This window comes from Diadema antillarum, unplaced genomic scaffold (assembly GCF_040938485.1).
Source record: "Diadema antillarum isolate AM-2024a unplaced genomic scaffold, OU_Dant_1.0 seq00001337_RagTag, whole genome shotgun sequence".
Taxonomy (NCBI): Eukaryota; Metazoa; Echinodermata; class Echinoidea; order Diadematoida; family Diadematidae; genus Diadema; species Diadema antillarum.
This window is the reverse complement of record NW_027272106.1, coordinates 141,377-166,324: the sequence shown is the minus strand read 5'-3', so window position 1 is coordinate 166,324 and position 24,948 is coordinate 141,377. Positions and strand designations below refer to the sequence as shown.

At 36.7% G+C, this 24,948-nt stretch overlaps 1 protein-coding gene across 1 annotated transcript in view; it reads right to left on the bottom strand.

Annotated features, from left to right (window-relative positions):
* Nucleotides 1–525: 525 nt before the first annotated feature.
* Nucleotides 526–24,948, bottom strand: part of LOC139708446 (uncharacterized) — a 38,596-nt gene continuing 14,173 nt past the window's right edge. The window contains exons 5-20 of the mRNA XM_071620397.1: nucleotides 24,502–24,585; nucleotides 23,667–23,747; nucleotides 22,289–22,642; nucleotides 19,914–20,219; nucleotides 18,732–18,860; nucleotides 17,262–17,336; nucleotides 15,262–15,624; nucleotides 11,029–11,391; nucleotides 8,510–8,854; nucleotides 7,326–7,670; nucleotides 5,728–6,036; nucleotides 4,814–4,942; nucleotides 4,360–4,398; nucleotides 2,187–2,228; nucleotides 1,122–1,430; nucleotides 526–578 (exon numbers count right to left, since the gene is read on the bottom strand). Coding sequence (XP_071476498.1) covers nucleotides 526–578; nucleotides 1,122–1,430; nucleotides 2,187–2,228; nucleotides 4,360–4,398; nucleotides 4,814–4,942; nucleotides 5,728–6,036; nucleotides 7,326–7,670; nucleotides 8,510–8,854; nucleotides 11,029–11,391; nucleotides 15,262–15,624; nucleotides 17,262–17,336; nucleotides 18,732–18,860; nucleotides 19,914–20,219; nucleotides 22,289–22,642; nucleotides 23,667–23,747; nucleotides 24,502–24,585 — 3,326 coding nt within the window. The remainder of the gene's footprint in view (nucleotides 579–1,121; nucleotides 1,431–2,186; nucleotides 2,229–4,359; nucleotides 4,399–4,813; nucleotides 4,943–5,727; nucleotides 6,037–7,325; nucleotides 7,671–8,509; nucleotides 8,855–11,028; nucleotides 11,392–15,261; nucleotides 15,625–17,261; nucleotides 17,337–18,731; nucleotides 18,861–19,913; nucleotides 20,220–22,288; nucleotides 22,643–23,666; nucleotides 23,748–24,501; nucleotides 24,586–24,948) is intronic.

Here is a 24,948-nt window from a genome sequence, read left to right as displayed (position 1 = left end):
AGTGTGAATGGTCATAAATATTACGCACATTACCTCTTATGTTGCTGTCCATGACACATGATGCATTTGTTTTGCCCTAAATAATCTAATAGAATGCTGTATGGGCTTCATTATATATGTATTCTAAAAGCTAATGCACATTGCTTGATTACCAAACACACACACACACACACACACACACACACAGTTTTCCAGACGTGTTTAGTATGCCTACTACCCTTTTTGAAATACATGTACAATTTGTATCTAACCCTCTGACTGATAGAATAATGATTTTGTTATCGATGTTTTATCGTCATGCAAAATTTTCTCTCCAGGACACCAAGAAATATCACTGAACGGTTTTCTAACTTTCACCTACTTTAAAAAACTTAAACTATACACTCTCATCAGTGGAAGATCAGATATCAGATTCAAGTAAAACACAGCCAGCGGAGTAGCTTGGGGTATCATCTCCCAAACGAGGGTGGAGTTGAGGGAGGATATTCGGGAGGAATTGGCAGCCCTGAAAAGGGAAATATTTCCTCACTGAGACGTGCCTTCTTCAGTTACTGCAGGTACGACTGTCGTGCCATCGCCTATAGGTAAAACACCAAAATATGTATAAATTAATTACACACACTCTTTGTGACCCCAGTAACACAAAACAAGAAACAAAAAACATGTAAGCAGTCACATACCTAGTGTATGTAAAATGATATAAATGCGGGTGGGGGGAGGGTCGAAATAGATATGTAAAGCTCTACAAAATGGTAATTTAGGAAAATAGTGGGCCACACACTATTCAATGAACAGGTGATATAATGCAGCAAGCACAAAACTTGTTTCATTCCCAAATTAGCCACCATATAAAAAAAGCCTCATATCAGAAAACTTGTCACTCATTCCTATTTGTTTATCACTTCTCCGTTGGAATTCTCTTTCCATTGGAAATTATGAAATATCTGAAATGTTATTTCAATTTGTGGACATGAACTTCAAGTCCCATCATTATTAGTGTTAGTTAAAAAAAATAAAGAACGACAAGGTGAAAACACGAGTTAAGAACACAGACAACTTGACACAATACTATGTTATGATGTATTATGTTCAGCAGATGATACAATGTGTGTGGAGATTACCCTGCGTGCAATCTGCTCTCAGCGTTAAATTGAATCCCATGCGAGCGACACTGGCATCAGAAACGAATCGAATCAACGTGTGCTCGGAGCTGACGTCGATGTCATCGGGCCTGCGCGGACCGAAATAAGAATGGCCGTCGCCGATGTGAAGCCAGTCCCCAATACCAGTGTAGAAAGTTTTAAAGTGGACGTGTAGCTGACACCCTGATGGCACCGTGACATTCCACGACACATCAGTATTGTCGGGATAGTCCTGTGGGAAGTTCGGAGAGGTGATGACGGCAACAGCACCATCTGATTCCAAGTTTACTGTTCCAAGGAAAGGATTGAAGCACAAGATGATAGTTTTTGTTCATTCAAGATATACAATAAGGGAGAGAAGTGTTTCGTAGAACATTTCTGAGTAGGCAAGAGAAGGGAAAGTCATGCAACAAGAATTGATAGATCACAGGGGAAGAGAAGGGTATAAATTGATGGGAATCAATACCAGATGAACACATTCCTAATTATAAAAGACAAATGCATAGCTATGAAATATGAACAGAAACAAAACAGTCCAAATCATTTAGCTTATGATTATTTTCAAAACATCATAAGATTCCACTTATAACCTTCGCCCAGAGGTTATGTTTTTACCCGCGTTTGTTTCTTTGCCTGTCCGTCTGTTAGTAAAATACAGTGTAACTCAAAAAGTTATAGGCGCAGATTCGAATGAAACTTACAGGAAAAGTTGATAATGACGCAAGGAGTAGAAGACTGAATTTTGTTAGCGACCCAAATAACCGTCTGGATTGAGGATACTTTTTTGAAGACTACCTTTGGCAAATAGGGCCAACATGCGAGGAAATTCAAGCTGCACGTACAATGTATTTGAGCGTGCAGCTAGCTTGCTGATGAGTTTAATAGCTAAACTTTGTGACACAACAGAAAGGTTTTTTTTTTTTTTATTTGGGATATAATATATCCAAAATGAATAACAAGAATAGTGACGACTTTCAGAATGCGTTTATGGGTAAACACTGGTTGTCGGAGCTCTTTAAGGCAAAATAGTTCATCGAGACTTACCTTCACCGTTTGAGACCACTGTCGGCTGTGTCGTGGCAGCACCTACACATTAAACACCAAACATTCAATATAAAGCACACCGACTATGAACCTTGCATCACCGAAGCAACGACATATTTCATATCCTGAATAAGATGTTGAGATTATGCCTTCAATCCGTAACCTTTTTGGAAACCATATTTGGATGATAGACGGAAAGTTACCAGACTTTGGAAAAAGAAAATCGGCAGATCACGAACAGATTTCGGCAATTCTTCACGAAAGCAGAAATTCTCTCAACCAATGTCATGAGACGGAATCGAAGTCTTCATCAACAGGGAGAAAAGAGCTGGGCTGAAGGAGTTACGTGTAGATTAGAAGGACAGAGTAGTATGCTGATGAGGCCGACGGACTAGCGACGCATACAGCATGGGGAATTGTAGCTTTCTTTGGCATTTCACGGAGAATTGGGGAGAAGAACGTTGAGGAAGCATTAGACTGATACGCCCAGAAACTGAAAACGCTTCCTGACGCAGCAGGGGTAATAGAACTGTTACACCTACACCAAAAACCTCAACGGGTCCCTCAATGAAATAACCAAAATCCAGATATGCTATGTAAGCCAGATATGCATGTGCAGTTTGTTGAAAAGGTGTTGATACAGAATTATGCCTGGATTCTAAAAGGCAAGGGGGATGTTGATTATCAAAGGACGGTCTGCCACAACGAATTAGAGACAAGCGACTAAGTCAGATACGGCGAGAAACGCTGGGAAATTGGAATAGTTCTCACGAAGTGAACCAATGAACATCTAGATTAGATTACGTGTGGCTAATAGAAAGGAAAGAGCAATGGGAAATATTTCTTGGGGACATTCAGCAAAGTCCAACAAAATTCAGCAAAGTCAATCGTAGGAAGGCGCCGACGGAAAATGGGTCCGGATCTGAGACTGCGCAGAGAATGAGCCAGTGACAAAAACCTGGGAATTGCATTCGTCGGAGATGGTGGACGTCAAGAGGAGGTAATAGCTCAAAAAGCTTACGTACTATTGATACGGAGACACAATTGACGGAATAAGAGAATTAGTGAGTGTAGTAAAACTGTATTAAACATGAAAATACTGGTATGTATGAGTGGTATAGCTTTGGAATAAGAGAGCAATTCCAGGCATGCTAAAGTTCGTATGTTAAAGGTAGGGAATCCCATTTGCACGCCTTAAATGAAGAGTTGTATAAATACAGTGGTATGTTGAAGAGAATATCATTTTAGAAACTCCCATAAAGTATTGAAAGTGGAAGGTAACATTTAGTACATTTTTTTGACGGTTAGATTTTGAATTGAATTGTTTTCGGGGCTCACCGTAAATTCCAGTACATTACTAGGCTACCTTTGCAGACCCATGTACTGCATGTGTGTCCATTATGTATATTTTGTGAAGAAAGTACATCAACACTTACAAACATTTCTATATATACATTCTTACCACACACTCATTATGTTATTACATCAGCTCTTGTACTTTTAGATTTGTGTTTATAGATCACAAATACAGAAGAATGCAACAAAAAGGCTTAAGTGTGGCTGACACACAGAACTACTGAGTAGTTGAGTTTTGTGCATTATTCAAATTTTAGATAACTGTTGACTTTCAAATTTCTAAGCAGTGTCCTAAGCAAGTCCCCTGAGGTTCATATTTAATGTTTTGCTGCATTTTGGGAGGTCTGCAAAAGGTATCCCCTACCTTTAAGCTTCAGGGTTCAGGCATACACATTTTTGAAATCAAAATGTATTAAACCAGTATTTTGTTCATCTTACAGGGGATGTGTAGAAATAGACAAAACACAAAAATAAGAACAACAACAACATCAACAACGATCCCTGCGATGCATTATTACTACTGTTTCCATGTCTCTGGTAGATATATATTGGATTTTTAACGAACTGTAACTGTAATTCTGAAGACAGAATAAGTGTTCATAAAAGTTACAGTCAGGTAATCAGTAATACCCAATCACCAAGTCATTAAAAACCACTATGACGGTAAAGTAAATACACCTAAAGAAATTATAATCTTACAAAAATTCAATTCTGCTTTCGACACGTTCACATCAAAGGAAAGTGGTTTATCCATAGCACCCATCCTTAAAACGAAGACACTTTATCTACAGAGTGTCAACATAAAAGTAGTTCATACCGATATCGTTGCGTGACATCACGTCGGGCACATGTGTTTCTGAAAGTGAAATATAGAAATTCAAAAGATATTAGAAAAACAACAACGTAATCATAGAAAATGAACCTCTTCATGAAACTTGCCACCAGATTCCTATAAACTTTTCTTTTGAACCAGTTGTCTCATACAATAGCAATTATACGTTGTTTATTGAGCGAATGCACAATCTTTCAATCTGCACCATAGTGCCAATTCACAACGCAAATCAACCTCACTTTATTAGCAGCTGCAAAATTTACATTTTTTTTTGGGGGGGGGAGGGTGTTGGGTTTTATGCTTTCGTTTTTGCTTTTATGTCCCTTTTTTGTGATTTCACTGTCTTTCAGAGTTATGGCGTCGGCTAATTCCATATCTGGCCCTGTCATGCCCTCCAACCCATCACTTAAACTATAAAATAAAAACATTGACTACTAACCTTCAACCATAATCTGGCAAACGGCTGTCCTTTTGTCGCTGCACCTTTCGTTGTGGAATTTTCTATTCAGCACGTAGATGCAGGCACAGTCAGCATAATATTCATCATCTGGTTTACCCGCATCCCAATCTCGAATTAAAAAAGAGAGTAAAACATCACAATTGATGTCTGAATGTTCATCACTGATCATGATCCATACAAGAACAAGGAACGTGGTAAAAATTGATATCACATTCATGCCACTTTTTTCAGGCAGTATAACATTAAGATTTTTCTTTCTTTCATCTGCTAAACGTGGTCATAGATTAAATATTCATTTCCCTGTAAGCAATGGTTTAACGGTAGGCCTACTTCCTCGTTAAAAACAAGATGCCTATGATTAAGACGCTAGGGAATGAAATAGTCCATAAAGTGCTGAATGTCATGAGAAGTTAAGGACATTATGATGTCGGAATGGGGACAGATTTTTTTCCACATCATTTTATGACCAAACACAAAAACAAACACAGTGGGCCAGATTAGCCATAGGCGTAGCCAGGTTGCTTTTTTTTTATTGTGAATAATACTATATTAGCCAGCGAGCGAGCGCTTGAGTAAATTCTGTAGTGATAGAATACTGTTTACTTCTCTGTAGCTCTCACTATGCGGACGTGCGATTGAACATCATTTAGTATGCCGATATCAACAATCACATTTCTTCTTCAGTATATTCTATATGTAGGCCTATACATATCACTTCAATGAGGGAATATTTGTACAGGACAGCCCCCTCCTCCAAGAGTTGGGGGTGGGACATGCACCCCCCCCCCCCCTTTTACGCCCATGATTAAGATCCATAATGATCACCTGCATCCGTAATGTGGACGCACACCTATAGGGTGAGGAGTAATCTTGCCATAAAACTTTTTCCTTACTTCTATAACTTGAGCGGGTGCCGTTTGCGTCGGTCTCACACACCCATTCAGACTCCTCAAATTTGTGGCAGTTTATCCAGGCAGAGAGACCATCGAAGTGAAGCTGCAGCTCGTCAAACTCTGCGTCGCTTTCCACAAAGAGAAGAGATGGCTGCCTCATCTCACCGTTTGTCAGTTCCACTTCATCCATTCTATTGCAAAGCCACGCAGCATTGGTCCACCACATTTGGTCATTTATCTGCAAGCACTTGGACCCTGCTGGGAACCATCCACTTGGACAGACTGATGTTGGGTCAGGCTCAACTTCTACTATGTGAAAAATAATCGTGTGGGCAAAAAGGTGAGATAGCGCAACACCATTGCATGCACAAGGAAGGGTGGTGATACACAACGCAACGGCTGCATGCTTTCCAGTACTGTCATTAAATCGAGTGTTACACGTGACAGTAAACATTGAACAAACAAATCAACCTGTTTTGTTGATTGGCCATTTCTTTCTTTTTTTTTTGTAACAAGTATGAGAGACACATACCTGTCAATATTACTAACCTCTGCAGATTGAAAAAAAAAAATCATGTTCAGTAAAAACAAAATTAGATAGATTTTGAAAGTTGTAACTTCTGCTAAATTACATGAAAACAATAATCTAATTTCATTCAAATATATATTTTCATGGTTTTCGGTGAGAAAAGCATGATTAATATCATGAAAAAATAAGGTTGGCAGCTTTATTAATGTATAGTTAGTGGAAAACGAGCATGAACTTGTCAAAACATAATTATCTATATTTTCCTTTTAAAAAAGAGCCATGAAAATATCACGATATCTTGAAATATGACATTGTGCAGAATACAATTATCTAAAGTTAGTAAATCGATAGGTTGAATACAAATTCCTCTTCAATAAGCCTTATTTCCGTCATACTCCGTTGTTGTTGTTTTTAATTGCAGAATTCTACAATTTCATAATGTCACAATAGCTCAGTGAATAGTAGTTTTGGTCAAAAGAAATGAGGAGCAGTGATGTTGCCACCTCAAAGCTCTGCTGGGTTGCTAAAAGAGACGACAGTAATTTGATGCCTACAATACGGATGATTAGAGAGAGTTGAATTAAAGAGTTTATTCATGAGTTGCTGTACAATTCAATAGGTTTCTGAAGTAATAACATCATTTAACAACGTTTAATATCCTCCAATATGCTAGTAAGGTTGCTCTTTATGATTGTTATGGCCATGTCATGAAGCGTGAGTCGACATAGATCACCACTGACAAGCCTTTCAAACAACGTCACGTGTTATCAAACGGAGAGAATATCTATTATAAATACATGTGCTGATTGTAGTTGATGTTCAAGTCGATTTCAGCAGAAATGAACATGGTGTCTGAGTAGTATGAAGCGAAAGACTGTCATCAGCTCGTTTTAGAAGTCTCACTTTATATGGTTGATGTTTGTTGGTTGGTTTGAAGATGAACGCTTTACTACAGCAAATGATGATACATTTAAAACCTTAACAAGACAGAAACGGAACCGATCGGCTGTAAACTTAGAGGTACTAAAACTTATGCACCAACGTTATGCAATTTAAGTTATGTTCTTACCATGGGGGCATGTTGCTGAAATGACTGCCTCAAATCCAACCGAGGCTATAAAGAAATCAGAGTGAAACTTAATCCAAACAGGACTGAAGTGATAGTCGTTCCTGGCTGGTGGGACATGTCCCCCTGAGAACTCATCAGCCACTCCAGAAAAATAAGGGTTGTCTGCGATTGTCAGCGTGTCATATGTACTCCAAATACTAAAACTGACAAAGTACAAAGTCATGTCACAGCCCTCTGGAACAGACACCACCCATGTAATTCTAGTGTTTCTGTAGTAAGGTATGGGATGACTAGGGAAAAAGATGGCGGCTCTCTGGCTAGATTCCAGGTTGAACGTGTGTTCTTCTGTTACAAAAAGAAAGAGGAAAGAGAAGAATTCATTCAAAAACACTTCCCAAAAAGTTTCGTGGACTTTTAAAAGTTTTGTCCTTGTTTCGGTCTGTCTTCCTCATCAGTGTGTGATAAACTAATGAAAAAAAAAATGATGTGGCAAATCAATGAAAAATAAACTTATCATTCCATGAACAGACACACATGCACATGAAAGAAATAGAACTCACGTGTAAACATTTTGAGGTGCAAATGGGGGAGACCGCCATCGATAAGCAGTGTGCTTGACTAGAATGATCATTGATGACGGTATTTATGAAACTCAAAACCTAAATCACAACTGAAGAAAAAATAACAACAACAACGACAATCGTGAAGCTCAAGTGCGTACATGTACAGTGAATTTGATGATCAAATTTATAAGCATAATACTGTATACATCGGATCTTACATCCTACGTCGCTTGGCATTTGCCTTATTTTCAGAATTGGCTAGAGATACTTTTTAGGATGTACATCATGTAAGAGATTTTAAATTCGGTTGACTTCCATGTTGGTTAAAGGTAGTATGGTGATAGCAGGACGGAAATGTGTTCAAAAAATAAAGAAAAACAAAAACCCAAACGTGTACAATTTGGATCTCAATTCAATTTTGCTCATTTTAGATTAAATTTAAATGATTCGCATTTACATGACATTATCTACAATATGCCAGCAAACCACGACTGCTAAAAGATACACAACAAACTGTAGAAAATCACATAGTCAAACCACCGAAGAACGCAGAAACTGCACTGATTGGCAGTCGAGTAATTAAGGGATATAATACACCTACAAATTATAGTATCTTCTTACCATCTATGCATCTTGCTAAAACGATCACCTCGAATCCATCTGAGGATACTGACGAATCAGAGGTAAACCTGATCCAGGCGGAACTGAAGTCATAGTCAGTGCTTTTTGATTGGGGAAGTTGCCCTGAGAACACATCTGCTACTTCAGAGAAGTCAGGGTTGTCTGCGATTGTGAGACTGTCATGGAAACTCTCGGTACTAAAAGTGACAAAGTGCAAATCAATGCCACAACCCTCTGGAACAGACACCATCCAGGTGATATCAGCGTTGCTCTCGTAAGGTTCGGGATAATTAGGAGATAAGATGGTGACATTTTGGCCAGCTTCCAGGTTGAATCTGTGTTCTTCTGTGGTAAAATGAAATAAGAAAGAGAAAAAGAAATATTTAAAACACTTCCCCCAAGTCTTGTGGACTTTTTCAATTTGTTATTCTTTGTTTCGGTTTGATCTGTCTATTTGCGGGTGATTGATTAACGACGATAGTGTAATATTGATGTGGCAATTAATGCTAACTTAACCATTAACTTACCAGCTAACTTAGTCATTACATAGTTCAAATTCATTAACATTTCCATCAAATAAATAGAGAAAATTATATACAATGTATAACCTCAATATATTATTTGTAATAATTGCACCAAAACCCATAAATTAACAAAATGTATGTGATAATGAATAACAAAATGAACAAAACATAATTCTTATATTTTTCATACAAACATTATGCAAAGTACAAATTAGGTAATGAAAAGATATAAAAATACACGAAAGAAATAATATTAACATGTAAAAATTTTGAGGTGCAATGGAGGAGACCGTCATCAATAAGCAGTGTGCTTGACAAGAATGATCATTGATGACGGTATTCCTAAAATTCAAAACCCAAATCAGAACTGAAGAAAAGACAACAACAACAACAACAACGAAATCGTGAGACTCAACAACATACATGTACAATGAATTTGGTGATCAATTTTATTTATAAGCATAAAAACTATACACACGCAAGATACCTGAACTTGAGAGAAAAGAGAAAAGGGATATTGAAGGTGATTATGCATTTGTAGCTACATTTACTCATAACTCACACGAAGTGATGTCACTTACAAATGGGATATGGTTGTGATATAAATATGAATAAAGGAATTGGATTATTTTTCGAGTGATACATTGCTGCGAGGATTTATTTGTTTTTAATTACATGATTTAAGATTGCGAAGAGAGACACTGCGTATAAGGTTACCTGTGCAGGGAGAGTTGATAATATGACGTTTATTGTGAGATCCAATCCCTACTCACGACAACACTTTATTGAATAAAATATACCCTTTGTAAGACTTGCTACGTTCTTCCTTTCTCTCCTTGTCCGTTTTCAACATCCCGTAGGCAAACTTTAACCGTCATTTTATGGTCGACAGTTAACATAATCATTTAGGTATGAGTTTCTCCAATTTGTCTCCCTCTACAAATCTAATTTGTTAAGATCGCAGGTGCTGAGCTATAAATTAATAAACATGTCGGAAAACCCCCAAGAGGGACTCGAACCTGTCATCTACTTCTCAAGTTCCGTGCAGCGACACTACCACCAGGCTATCCCTGGTCGTGACACGATAAACTTGATAAAAAAAATACCCAAGCTCCGAAACATTGAATCAATCAACTCTGAATTATTACCTGTACAATGTCGTGTCCCACAAGGCTCTATATTGGACCCCTTACCATTCTCGGTGCATTTCAATGATATTTCAAATTCAACGTTGTTACTGCAATACATTCTATTTTGCCGACGATACCAAAGCAGTCTGTTCCAATTTAGATTTTTCAGTCACTCCTACGAACCCCTAATACTAAATTGTCAACATGGTTTAACAATAATATATCATTACTTAATATCAAATAAAAGACAAATTTTATTCATTTCCATAATAAGAAGAAGAATAAAGATTGACAATTCACTCTTTGTATTTCGTTTTCCTAACGGTCAGTGTACTATTTTCTTTTTCTTTTTCTTTTCATTATTTCAGTTGAACAAGGATGTACACTCTTATCCTAAAAGACAATCTGACAATTTTTCATTATTTCAGTTGAACAAGGATGTACACTCTTATCCTAAAAGACAATCTGACAAGTTTTCATGTGTCTAATCCTAAGCTATGAAACCTATCAGACACACCGCCCCCAATATTTGGAACTCTCTTCATTGTGATATTCGAAATATAATTCAGTCTACACTGGTCTATGTATTATTTTAAGAGGGGACATCGTAATTTGCCGTATCAAAGTCTGCATTTTTCAAATGGCTAACCTTTGAACTTCGTATTGTGGTGTACTAGTACTTGTTTCGTGTTGATTCGTATAAGATGTCTCCATGTACTATATTAGAAGCCAACTGGTTGCTATAAAGATGCACGAAAAACTGTGGAAAACCACACCACTGAAGAACTCGAAAACTAAACCGATCGGCGGTCGAGTAAGACTAGTGATGAAAATTATACACCTGCGAATGAGAGTATCTTCTTACCATCGATACATCTTGCTGAAATGACTGCCTCGAATCCATCTGATGTCACTGATGAGTCAGAGTAAAACCTGATCCAGGCAGAGCTGAAGTCATACTCAGTGCTAGTTGCTGGGTCAAGTCGCCCTGAGAACTCATCGGCCACTTCGAAGAATTCAGGGTTGTCTGCGATTGTGAGACTGTCATGGGAACGCTCGGTACTAAAAGTGACAAAGTGCAAATCAATGCCACACCCCTCTGGAACAGACACCATCCAGGTAATGTCAGTGTTGCTGTCGTATGGTTGGGGATAATAAGGGGACGAGATGGTGGCATTTTGGCCAGATTCCAGGTTGATTGTTTGATCTTCAGAGACATCTGTTGTAACTAGAAATAAGACAGTGAAAATCATAAGAAGTTTCCCGAAACTGCTTGCTTTAGGTAGTTTCTTGTACAAATGAAAAAATAAATGTCATGAAATAAAGATAGTAACTCATGATTTGACAAATTAGTAATAACTAAATTTTCTCAACATGAGCACGGATAGGCAAGCATGAAAGAAATATTATCATAAAATATTTATATGTAGACTTTAACTGATTTTGAGGTACAAGGGGAGGAGACTGTCATATAACTGTGGGCTTAACTGGGGTGACGGTCTCAGAGTAACAAAGTGTTTATGGAATATCAAAATTTAGAATGGAACTAAAAGAAGAGTAACAACAGAAAATGTCTTAAATCTCACGTGCAAACACACACATATATGTATAATTTATATATATATATATATATATATATATATATGTATATATATATATGTATATATATATATATATATATGTGTGTGTATATATATATATATATATATATATATATGTATATATATATATATATGTTTATATATATATATATATATATATATATATAATGTTCGTCTTGGCATCTTGGAACTTTCCACGTGTTGGACTTCGAATGTTGTAATTATAAGAAGAAAGAGTCTCAAACAAAATTTTCGGTCTGCCACAGATCTTCGTCAGTGTAAACACACTTTACACAGACAAAGGTCTGAGGCAGACCGAAAACTTTTTAATAAAAAAAAAAAAACTTCTAGATGGATCCATGGCATATATTTGACACTCTTTTTTTTTTGATAATTACATATATATATGAATATATATATATATATATGAATATATATATATATATATATATATATATATATATATGTGTGTGTGTTTGTATAAAATTATTTAAAATTGCCAAGGGAAACACTTCGTCTTTAAGGTCATCTTACAACAAGTTCTATATCTGGTCCATGATGTTTGATAAATCTTGTGCGTTAACTCTTTGTGTGCCACGTTCGCACGTCCGACTCAGTCGACGGCATGCCAACTTCGCATATTCTGCTCCACAAACAAAGCCGCCAAGACCGATCGATAAACCGCTAATTACTGCTAATCCCGCGGCACAATAAAAAGCGTTTCTCGTGCTCTTGTTCCTCTCATATACGGCTTGCATTCTATGTGGTGATCGACTATCAAGCGATGTTCCCAACTAGATTTGCTCGTACATTCCAAGTTTCTGTCACGGTTTTATGTGCAAAAATCATGCCTTTACAGTAATGTAGCAACTGGTCATTCAAAAGAAAAACTGAAAATAGAGTCGTCATACAATTTATATCGAAACAAAGTTTGGCATTCCTCTTTAACTTTGCCTACTATTATGCCCATCTTAACAGAAATTTGTAGAAGTTATACGAATTGGAAAAATAGAATTCTTTCTCAAAGCATGACTACCTTTGTGTCTCAGAATAACGTGGCACACAGGGGGTTTCCACCATGGCACATAAAGAGTTAATAGGTTTTCGATTTTTCCAAATGATATTTAGCTGTGTAACGGTTGGGATATAAAAGGATGCTTTAGTTTGGGATACTTAGCAATGCATTTTTAGATGTTGCAGGGAGCTGAATACTACAACAGAGTTGACAACTAAGAATTTGTATTCTATCACACGCGCTTTTTCCTACAAATTCAAAACATACATGTCCACAAGGAATTGTACACATCGTTACAGATAATAATGACAATAATAATAGTGGCTACTTGTATAGCGCACAGGTCCACTCTTCAGTGCTCATGGCGCTTCAGAAATGAAAAGATATTTACATGCATATATACATATTCAAACATTTCAACAAAGAAGAAAATGGTAAACAAAAACAAATATATACCAAATAAAGAATACAACATATACCAATTAAAACATTGATCCAACATTAATGACTTACAGCAATTACAGTCCTCAGTATGAAAGGAACAGATAAGTTTTAAGATTGGATTTGAATGACTCTGTAGATGACAGTTCCCTTAACTGAACAGGCAACTGATTCCACAGTTTTTGGTCCCATAACGGAAAAAGCACGATCACCATACCCATGTTCTACTTTGGGTGTTTGGAGTATGAATGTATCTGATGATGAACGTAGCCTTCGTGTCGGATTGTATTTTTGAACAGAATTACTTATGTATACGAGGGAGAAAGAATGAACTGAATGATGTACTAATAACAGAATCTTGAAAATGAATCCCTTTTTTTTTTTTTCTACAGGTAACCAATGCAAGGAACGGAGAACTGGTGATATGGAATCAAACTTATTAGTAAAAGTTAACAAGTCTTGTGACATCTTTTTTTTTTTTGAAGATTACATAACAATGAATTCGAAAAATCCAACCGAGAAGAAATCAAAGCATGAATAAGAATCTCAGAGGCAGATTTAGACAAATATTTCCTTATGAAACTTGAATTACGCAACTGATATCGAACATTCCGCTGAATATGAGCATACATGACTTCGAAATGACATTTCCTGATCAAATAAGGTTATGACACCAAAATTACGGGCTGTTTTCGACGGATTAATGCAAGTACTACCGATGTTGACATGACATGATTGATAATCAACTTTGCTTAACATATGCTTTGAGCCCAATAACAGAAACTCAGATTTATCATCATTTAGTTTAAGACCATTAGATGTAAGCCAGATTTTCAGGTCTTGCAAACATGCTTCGAGTTTTGCAATGGCGGATGACAATGAAGACACAGTGGGTTTAAAAGACAAATAAAGTTGTATATCATCCGCATAACAATGATAACTAATACAATGCTTGCGAAATACTTCTCTAATTGGTTGCATATACAGAGAAAAAAGCAGCGGGCCTCCAACAGAACCTTGAGGTACACCAAACTTTGTCCTAATTTTACAAGAGGTAGAATCGCCAATTTTGACATAATGAGATCGATCACATAAGTAGGATATAAACGAATCAAGAACAGTTCCTTTGATGCCCAAATATCTCAATCTTTCAATCAGAATAGCATGATCGACTGTGTCAAAACCTGAGCTCATATCAATCATGATAAGAGTAGTGATGTTACTACAAACACACACATACCATACGTTTATAGATATGCAAGAAATATTGGGTCGAACTTGCAATTCCTAGGTGGTGGATGTATTGTATCGTGTAGGCGTTTGAAATAATATTCAACCGATCTAATAAGTATTCATTTCCTGCCCATATTCGCATAAGTAATTATACGTCTATTTATTATGTGAAATGAAATGCCATGATTAGACACATTGTATTACCCGTTATACGCACATAAACATTTTTGTATACATAAAAGAGCTTGCTTCCAAAAGGCGCTAAATCCATCATCGTGGATTTAGCACCTTTTGGTTGAAAGCTCTTCATATACAGTAAATAATATTCCTCATTGCATTGACATCATCTTTCATTGTCACCATTTTACTGTATATTCTGTGTTTTATAAATCCTGAAGAAGGCCTCGAGCCGAAAGCTCGAATGAATTAAGGAAGTTAGCAAGTATTACGTTTGTATTACGTAAGTATTTACGTTACGTTCAAATCAGAATTAGCTGAAACATTTCCTGTCCGTCTCTCTAATTTTCTGCTTCTATACTAAAAATAAAAATCCATGGGGAAATCCCCTTTAGGCTTGATTATTTTGGCCCTCAAGCTCAATTTGAAAGTCTGCCTCTTTGGTCAATTCTGATATAGGGGAAGCATGCCAAACTGCAGAAAATAAAAATGACACATCTGAAGATGGCAGATATTAAACAGGGTGCCTGCAAAATCAGTAGTTAGAATTATACACTGGCATCATGTATTTTTCCAGACAGATAAACTTGCAGAAGCTGTTATAAACTGTTATAAAGAGGACTGCTCTAACCTTCAGTGCATCTTGCTGAAATGATTGCCTCGAATCCATCTGAGGTTATTACCGAGTCAGAGCGAAACCTGATCCAGGCAGAGCTGAAGTTATACTCATGGCGGGTTGGGACAAGTTGCCCTGAAAACTCATCGGCTACTTCAGAGAAGTCAGGGTTATCTGCGATTGTGAGTTTGTCATAAGAGCGCTCAGTATTGAAAGTAACAAAGCGCAAAGTAATGCCACACCCCTCTGGAACAGACACCATCCAGGTAATATCAGCGTTGCTGTCGTAATGCAGGGGATAATTAGGAGATGAGATGGTGGTATTTTGACCAGATTCCAAGCTGAATGTTTGTCCTCCGGAGACATCATCTGTCGTGACTAGAAATGAGAAAAAAAAATAACATACGTAGAAGTTCCTATAGCTAATCCCATCGTGACATAACAGAAACTGATGTTTGTTTGTTTTATTTGTTTTTTTTACATGAAATACCCGAGATACAAACAAGAGTACAATTTCGTATTATGGAGAATCTATTTCATTTCCTACATCAGATTAGGGCTATCACTGATTTCATGTAGAGGTTCATCATGTTTTTAAAATCTCATGAATCTTACACACTTCGCGTTCAGGAACGACTGTATCCGAAGTGATACCCATAGAAATTGCTGGTAAGAACTACTGTGATGTTGACACTCTTTTTTCCGTCTCAGTTCTATCGTTTTGTTTTATGTTCACTATGAAGTGTGCAATGCGGTGGCATCAGACCCTGTTATCTTTATAACTACGTAATTGAATCACTGTCAAGTTATGACTTACAGGTTGGAAATGCTGTTTAGTGTTATGGATAGATATGCAGATATTGTATGTCGTCAATGATAATTTCACATCATTTGGATTACGCATTTATCTTGATAAGAAATATTCCCCAAATGGTGTTGAAAAGTTTCCTACACCAAATGCAAAATCTGTTCGATTATACACTACTTATTAATTACATAATAGGCAATCAGTATAAATATAATATCACAGTATCGAGATCCAGAGTAGGCCTTTAAAGGTAGGGGATACCTTTTACAGACCTCCCAAAATGCAGCAAAACATTAAATATGAACCTCAGGGGACTTGTTTAGGCCACTGCTGAGAAATTTGGAAGTCAACAGTTATCTACAATTTGAATAATGCACAAAACTCAACTACTCAGTAGTTCTGTGTGTCAGCCACACTTAAGCCTTTTTGTTGCAGTCTTCTGTATTTTTTATCTATAAACACAAATCTATAAGTATAAGAGCTGATGTACTAACATATAGAGTGTGTGGCAAGAGTGTAATAGAAATGTTTGTAAGTTTTGATGAACTTTCTTTACAAAATATACATGATGGACACACATGCAGTGCATGGGTCTGCAAAGGTAGCCTAGTAATGTACTGGAATTTACGGTGAGCCCCGAAAAAAAAATCCATTGAAAATCTAACGGTCAATAAAAGTGTACTAAATGTTACCTTCCACTTTCAATACTCTATGGGAGTTTCTAAAATGATACTCTCTTCAACATACCACTGTATTAATACAACTCTTCATTTAAGGCATGCAAATGGGATTCCCTACCTTTAAAAAGCCTTCTCAAAATATTGTCATATACTTGATCTCTCATATAACCATATCTATGGCTAACTATTGCAATACCTGGCTTACAAAACTTTTCATTTGCACTTGGGTAAAAAAAAATAATAGAGTTTGAATGATTTTATATCTGAATATTATATAAGCAACAATTATCTAAAATGTCAGTGCCAACTGGATTGGAGTGACAATGATAAAACATTGGACTTTTTTTTTCATTTTTTCCCCCGGAACTATAGAAAAGAGGATGTGACTCCTTGAAGACTGCCAGTATCCTACAGATCTCGCAAGTCACTGGTGCAATATATTATGACGTATCCCTCTCAGGTAAGGTCATTATCATAAATTGATTATGAATGCACACGATGCATGCACGGGGAGGAATAGAACTAACCTTTTTCTATTATAGTCACTGGTTGCGGGGCAGACGACTTTTGTAGAGCACTGGTGGTGGAGGCTTCAGGGGTTTCTAATGCATTTTAAGGTGTATTTTGAGGAAGAAAAAGGACACTCGTCACAATTATGTAAAAATATCATATGGCGAAATATATTTGTATAAGGAATATCCAATTTTAGCCGAAATCAACACACACACACACATACACCAGTAGTTATTAAAGTTGCTGTGATCACTAATCTTCTGAGTCCTTTTGCTGTCATTGCATTGGAGGTACAATCGAAAGAACTTTGGGATTCTAGAGAAGTTGGGCACACCCATTTCATAGCCTCACATGAAAACGAAAACAACAAAAATCAGTCTCATTTTTTTCTCGGGAGAAAAATAAAAAATGCTCGTACTTTTTTTCTATATAAAGCGAACTCTGAGCTGCAGCTCAACACCCATGCGTGACAACGCTGACAACTTGTCTTATTTTTCTGAACTTTAACAGTTAGATCTTGTGTGTGTGTGTCCGAATTTTCTCCAAATTTTCATTTATTTACTTGTGATTTTTTTCTGCTTTCATATAAAGCAGTATTCTATATCAGGATGAATTTTCCACTTAACGATAAGAGTCAAAATAACAGTAGAATTTGTTAAATCTTTAATAAATAAAGTGGTAATTGCAGAAATATCACACACCCACACAATCATTGATTTTAATTGACAAAATAGCATATGAGCCAAATGTAGGCCACCTATTTTAAAGCTTCCACGCTTTGGGTATACAAATTTGTAGATGAAAAAAACTGTATTACATGAAAATCCCTCTCTTCTTTCGTTCTTTAAAACACCAACAACATGAAGATATATTAGTAACAAATATTTTGTTCATCCTACAAGTATGACAGGGAGTGTGCAGAAATGTATAAATAAATAATTACCCTACAATGCATTACTACTAGTTCGATATTGCTGGTAAATGTTTAGATCTTTAACTATAACTGTAACGTGAAATCAGAGTTTTTACTGAAGACAGAATTATTATTCATAAAGACGCAGTCAAGTATTATTTATTTCGAGTCATTGAACGCCAATATGACTTGACAAATGAATTAATAAATGGAAAATGAATAAACAAATTTTGCCTTCTACACGTTCGCATCTAAGTGATATATCCATATCATCTACTTGTAGTTATGATACAGATTTTGTTTTATCAACCGAAGCACAACATAAACATTTCTTCTGACAGAGGTATAGATCTATTAGAGAAAGCAACACAAACGTATCTCGTTGGACACCCCTCATGATATCCAGCCTGTTCCTCTAACATTAGATATTTGTAGGAAATAAGACGTCAGCCTCTCATTAAGTGGATAAGAACAGTCTTCCAAAGCAACTCAAAAGAGTAATGGATGCTTATTATCGGAATCTTTTGGAGAACTCCTTTAAAAAAATAGGGCGTAATATTTTGCTACCAACCTTCAACCACAATTTGGCAAATGGTCGTCCTCTGGTCGCTGCACCTTCCGTTGTGAAACTTTCTATTCAGCATGTAGATGGAGGCACAGTCAGCATAATATCCATCATCTGGTTCGCCATCATCCCAATCTCGAATTTAGAAAGAAAAAGAGAGAGAGTAGAAGCATCACAATTGATGTCTAATTAATGCATCACTTTAAGCTCTATTCTCAGTGTATGATCATGATCGATACATGCACAATTCTTTGGCAGAGGTGAACCGTGTTGATATTACTGTTATGTCTTCTGGTTTTTCACGTGCAAGTACCGGGCTACTATTAAAAGATTTGTTTTTGTTTATCTATTTCTAGATACAATACGATCTACGTATGGTTATTTCCTCGGAAGCGATGGTTTGGATTGCTTCCACTGTTGAAACCAAGATGTCTGTTGAGAAGCTAGGAAATGAAATAGCTCTAGAAGGAGCTTCGTGCCATGACATGTTACAGACATTTATTAATATTGAAATGCAACATTTCCAACATTACTGCAAAGACCAGACACACAAACACAGTCTGACGTTGCATCGGACAAACTACACTTCAGACATTTTTAACTCCCCTGCCAGAACAAAACAATTTCTTTCAGAGAGTTGCTGACAAAGATGAAAAATAGTACAATATACGAATAATACACATTACACATCAGCCCCGTCCGCCCGATTTCTACTTTGGAACAGTCAGAAACAACATGAGGCGAATATTATTTTATTTTGGACTGTTACAAACAATGATGATAAATAATAATACGTGACAAAGCTACACAGAACTATGATAATATATGATATGATTCAATTTTGGTTGCAGCCATCTCTGCAAGATTTCCAGGACAAGCGCGTAACTATATCCCCAAGATAATTCCTGCACCTTCACACACAAACCATTGCAATGCATTCATAATACACAGGGAGTGTGCCTGAGCGCAGACAATGAAAGATGTGATCATAGTCCTACTGATTTTTTTTTTTTTTTTTTTTGGGGGGGGGGGGAGGGGAGGGGAATAAACTTGGGACTAATAGGGCAAAAATGGTCAGGTGATACAATGTAGCTCTCATGAAATCCTTTGAGCAGGATACATAATCATTTCATGATGCAGGTACACACCTTGGGTGTGCAGAACATTTCAACAGAACTCTTTCCTTACTTCTATAACTTGAGCGGGTGCCGCGTGCGTCCGTCTCACACACCCATTCAGGCTCGCCCAATTTGTGACAGTTTATCCAGGCAGAGACGCCATCAAAGTGAAGCTGCAGCGCGTCAAACTCTGTGACGCTTTCCAGAAAGAGAAGGGATGGTTGCCTCAGCTCACCGTTTGTTAGCTCCACTTCATCCATCATATTGCAATGAAAATCAGCATTCATCCACCCATTTTGATTATTTATCTGCAGACACTTAGACCCTGCTGGGAACCAGCCACTTGGACACACAGATGCGGAGTCAGTCTCTATGTCTATACCATGTGGAAAATATCAAATAACAGGTGAGATAACACAACATCATCGTACAAGAAAAAAAAAAAGGTAATGACACACAATGCATCCATGCTTGTCAGTATCAACATTCTGAGTGTCCATAGCAACCGGTTATGTTGCAAATTGCCGTTGTCACGTTGTTTCCGTACGAGTTGTAGAGTAAGAAATTGATATAGTGCAGTGTCATAATTTCAAATGTATCTTTCCATACTACTAAGGAAGAAGACTTAGTCTTCCACTTCCCATTGGTTGGCCAACATTATTTCAACAAGTATAATGGTAAATATCGGGCTGCCAATTAACCTCTGGAGATTAAAAAGCAAAAAAAAAAAAAAAAAAGAAGAAGAAAAATACGTAGAGAGAAAAAGGAAAAATTACTCTTTTTTTTTTGATAGCACAAAGTCATAATTTTCCCAAAGAAAATTTCAGCAAGCATCGCGTAATAACGAAACAATATAACATTTGGCTGCTGTGTACTTGTACTGAACCACAGGCAAACAAGTATGAACTTACCATTTATTTGTAGGTCCCGTTATTATGCAATATATATACATGTGATAAAAACCTAAAATGGCAATAGATAAAAAACGCTTTATCCTGGCGAGAAAAGCGCATATATATATATATATATATACAAATATATATTTATATATATATATATATATATATATATATATATATATGTATATATAAATATGTATATATATACATATATATGTATATATATATATATATATACATATATATATATATATACATATATATGTATATATATATATATATATATATATATATATATATAATATACACACAACACCTCACCTCAGCACGCCCAACTCCAACCACCATCACAAATGATTCGCTTCCCTACAACCGGCTACCAATTGACTGCCGGCATGTAACCGGGCCAAATGTGAATCTCTTGACAAAGGGCAGAGCCCGAAAGCTTGAAGTGATATCAAACTGTGAGGATTCAAAAGCAACGTCTACCGCCTCTTCTTTACTCGCGTTATACATACTACTAAAAGATGCGACGGCCCAGGGGTTTGGCAGCTGAAGATACACGACTCACACAATATTATATAGTGATCTCACTAAATAGTACCAAAAATGAATAATAATAAGACGACGATGTTACCAACTCATAATACTCCCATTGATAAGAACACTAATATTGTTACAAATAAAATAAATGTGTTCAGTCGATAACACAGACATTTTAAGCCTTAAGACTAAATCAGCAAGCCATAAGTTACTTAAAGTAAATCTATTAATTTGATGCCTCCAATACAAAATCAAAAAGCCGACGTTATAAAGGGTTATTCCCGACTAGCTCGGGCAATAAGTATAAGCCCTTTATTTCTGAAAAGAAAGAGCTTAACTTTACCAGCAAAACAATGCAAATTTGATCAAAATCGAGTGAAAATAAGAGAGGATATTTGTAATTCAAAAAAAAAAGTTTTGAGAACTCAACATCACTACATTTAAAGAAATACTGGAAATTTTAAGACTTTGTGTACATACTATCGCAAGTTGTGAAATGATATCTCACTAATTTGGAAATTTAGATGACTGTTTTAGAACCGTCTTGTGAAAAATGCGATGATTCATGACTTCATATAGCGTAATTATTTTTCATCCGATTTTGGTGATAAGTATGCTCCTATTGTGACTATTCCATGGAGCCTGACACAAGATAGAATACTACTAACAAAGCATTCAAACTAAGTTATGTGTAATCAAAGAAGTTTCAATATCAAAACACATAGCTAATGCTCAAGCCGATTTCAACAGAAGTGAATATGGTATGTGTGAAGTATTGAACCGAAGAATGTGAGCTCCTTTTTAGAAGTCTCTATTTACACAATGTATGCTAGAAGCCTGTTGATTGGGCCGAGGATACATGTTTGCTTGCATGCAGCAACCGATCTTGAATCGATGCAACCCCTTGAGAAAGCAGAAACTGAACCGTTTGGATGTAATAGATAAAGTTATAGTGGTACTAAAATGACGCACCAATATAAAGCAAGCTAAGTTATGTTCTTACTATCGGTGCATGTTGCTGAAATGATTGCCTTGAATCCACCTGCAGATATCGCGTGGTCAGAGTGAAACTTGATCCAGACAGGAACGAAGCCATAGTCGGCCCTGGTGGATGAGGCAAGATACCCTGAGAACTCATCGGCTACTCCTGAGAAGTTAGAGTTGTCTGCGATTGTCAGCGTATCATCGGCAGCCTCGGTAAGGAAACTGACAAAGTGCAACGTCATGTTGCAACCCTCTGGAACAGACACCATCCAGGTAATTTCAGTGTTGCTATCGTATGGTTGGGGATAGTTAGGGGATGAGATGACGGCCCTCTGACCAGATTCCAGGTAGAATGACTGTTCTTCAGAGACATCTAAGGTAACAAGCAATCAAACAAAAAAACATATGAAAAAGTTTGGGCTTGTTTGTTTGTTTATGCATTCGCATGTGATAAATCAACGACAATGCTCTAACCATAATGTGACAAATCAGTGATAACTACACTTACTCATAACATGAATAGGCTCACATGTACATGAAAGAAGAGGCATACCCCGATTATAACGCTATTCATGAGATATGCTCCCCCTTTCTTTGTTTCTGAGTAGGCCTATAACTTGATTCACTTTTATTTTTTGAAATGCAATTTAGTGTATTACATTGGTATTTGCAACTTAGAATTATTGCTTTTATGATGACTTCTTTTGTCAGGTAGGTACCCTGTGGTTCATGAACAAAATGTTTCGTTTTTTTTTTTTATATTGTGACGCAATTTTGTACATGCATGTTAAATTTGCAATGCGTTGTAAGGAGGTGTTTTCGAGTGCTGACGGAAACATTTTCCCCTCTCGGGACGTTGCTCACATGAGGTTGTCGACTCGCTCATTTTATGGTTCTGGAGTAATTCCTAACTCGACATAACCACAGACTCATCGCTTATCATACATGTCATATAGTAAGTGTATTACCAAAGCATTTAACTATCTAGACAGTTAATAGCAACACGCGCAAAACATCCGAATAAACCCAAGCCTCTGATCACACTCATAAGATTTGTAATAAACATCATGCATGCATAAGCATGTGAAATTATCGACATTGTATGGATGGCTTTACGTAACTGTAAAAGAATTGAAGAAACAGGACAGAATATGGCTGTATAAAAATATATCTGTCAAATGGATTGGAATGACAATGATAAAGACATTGGACTTTTTTTTTTCAATCTTTGAAAGTAGAAAAGAGGATGTGACTCCTAGAAGACTCCCATCAGGATGCTGCAGATCTCACAAGTCACTGGTGCAATATATTACGACGTATCCCTTCCAGGTTAGGTCATTAAACATGATTATACAAGTGTATACAGCATGAGCATTGGGAGGAAGGGCAGAACTCACCTTCTTCTACTATAGTCACTGCGTGAGGAGTTGACTCTTGTAGAGTTCTGATTGTAAAGGCTTCAGAGGTTGTTGGTGCATCTTAAGGTGCATTTTAAGGAAGTAAGAAAAAAGGCACATCTGTCATAAGTATGCAAATACATCTAAGCGAAGAGTACGGAGCAGTCATATTTGTAGACAAAACTAGAGTCAGCACCTAGAAAAAAAAAAGAAGGTTTGATTTTCCAGCAGGAAGGATATGATAATAAAGCTCTTAGGTTATCTGTGTCTCAGTTAATGAGTATTCTCGCGTCTGCAACCTTATTTAAACGTTTGTTGTTTTAAAAAATATATATATCTGTTAAACGTATCAATTGGTCTGGCTTTACCCTGTATGTCGCAGTCTTATCATTTTACATCCTGTTTTGTCTCCTCTGCTCTCTCTCTCTCTCTCTACTATTTCTATTTTCCTCGATTTCCGTATTTTCCTTCCTTTTATGTGCATAGAGACAATCTATTTTTGTGATATGCGGTATTCATATATCATGATTACCATTATCACATATTAATTGAAGCATGATGAACTGTAGAATTTTGATAACTTATATCATTGTGTATCCACTATTATGGTGATTTCACTTTTCTGTTTTCTTTGTACAATCTAGACTGTGATTCTATCATCAATTATATCCTCTATTTTCTTTTCTTCTTTTTAATCTCTGGTGAGGAGTGGAGACAGAGGAAGAAAATACATTCACTCAGCAACGAATGAAGAGTGATACTGTCCATAGGTTTTCCTGTCTTGTCACATGGGTTTATTAGCATGGGGTGGGGAGGAAGGGTAGGTAGAACTCACCTTCGTCTGTTATGATGACTGGTTGAGGTACAGAGGACTCAGGGAGAGCTCTGTCAGTAAAGGCTTCAGAGGTTGTTGATTTATCTAAAGCATTTTGAGGAATGAACAGCAAACTTGTCACAAGTAAGAAAATGTTTTATAAATGAAAGAGAAGGATAAAGAATGTTTCATCTTAAGCCGAAATAACCACACACACACACACACACACACACACACACACACACACACATACACACAGTATTTATTAACTCGTGATCAGTATGATTAACCTTCCCAGCCTTTACACTGGCATTACAGTGGAAGTGCAATCGAAAGAACTTTGGAATCCTAGAGATATGGGCACACACATTTCATAGCCTCACCAAAAAAAAAAAAAAAAATATTTAGGGGCAAATCAGGCAATCTGATTGCCTGATGATTGCCCCTAAATGAAGGTGGCATGAAACT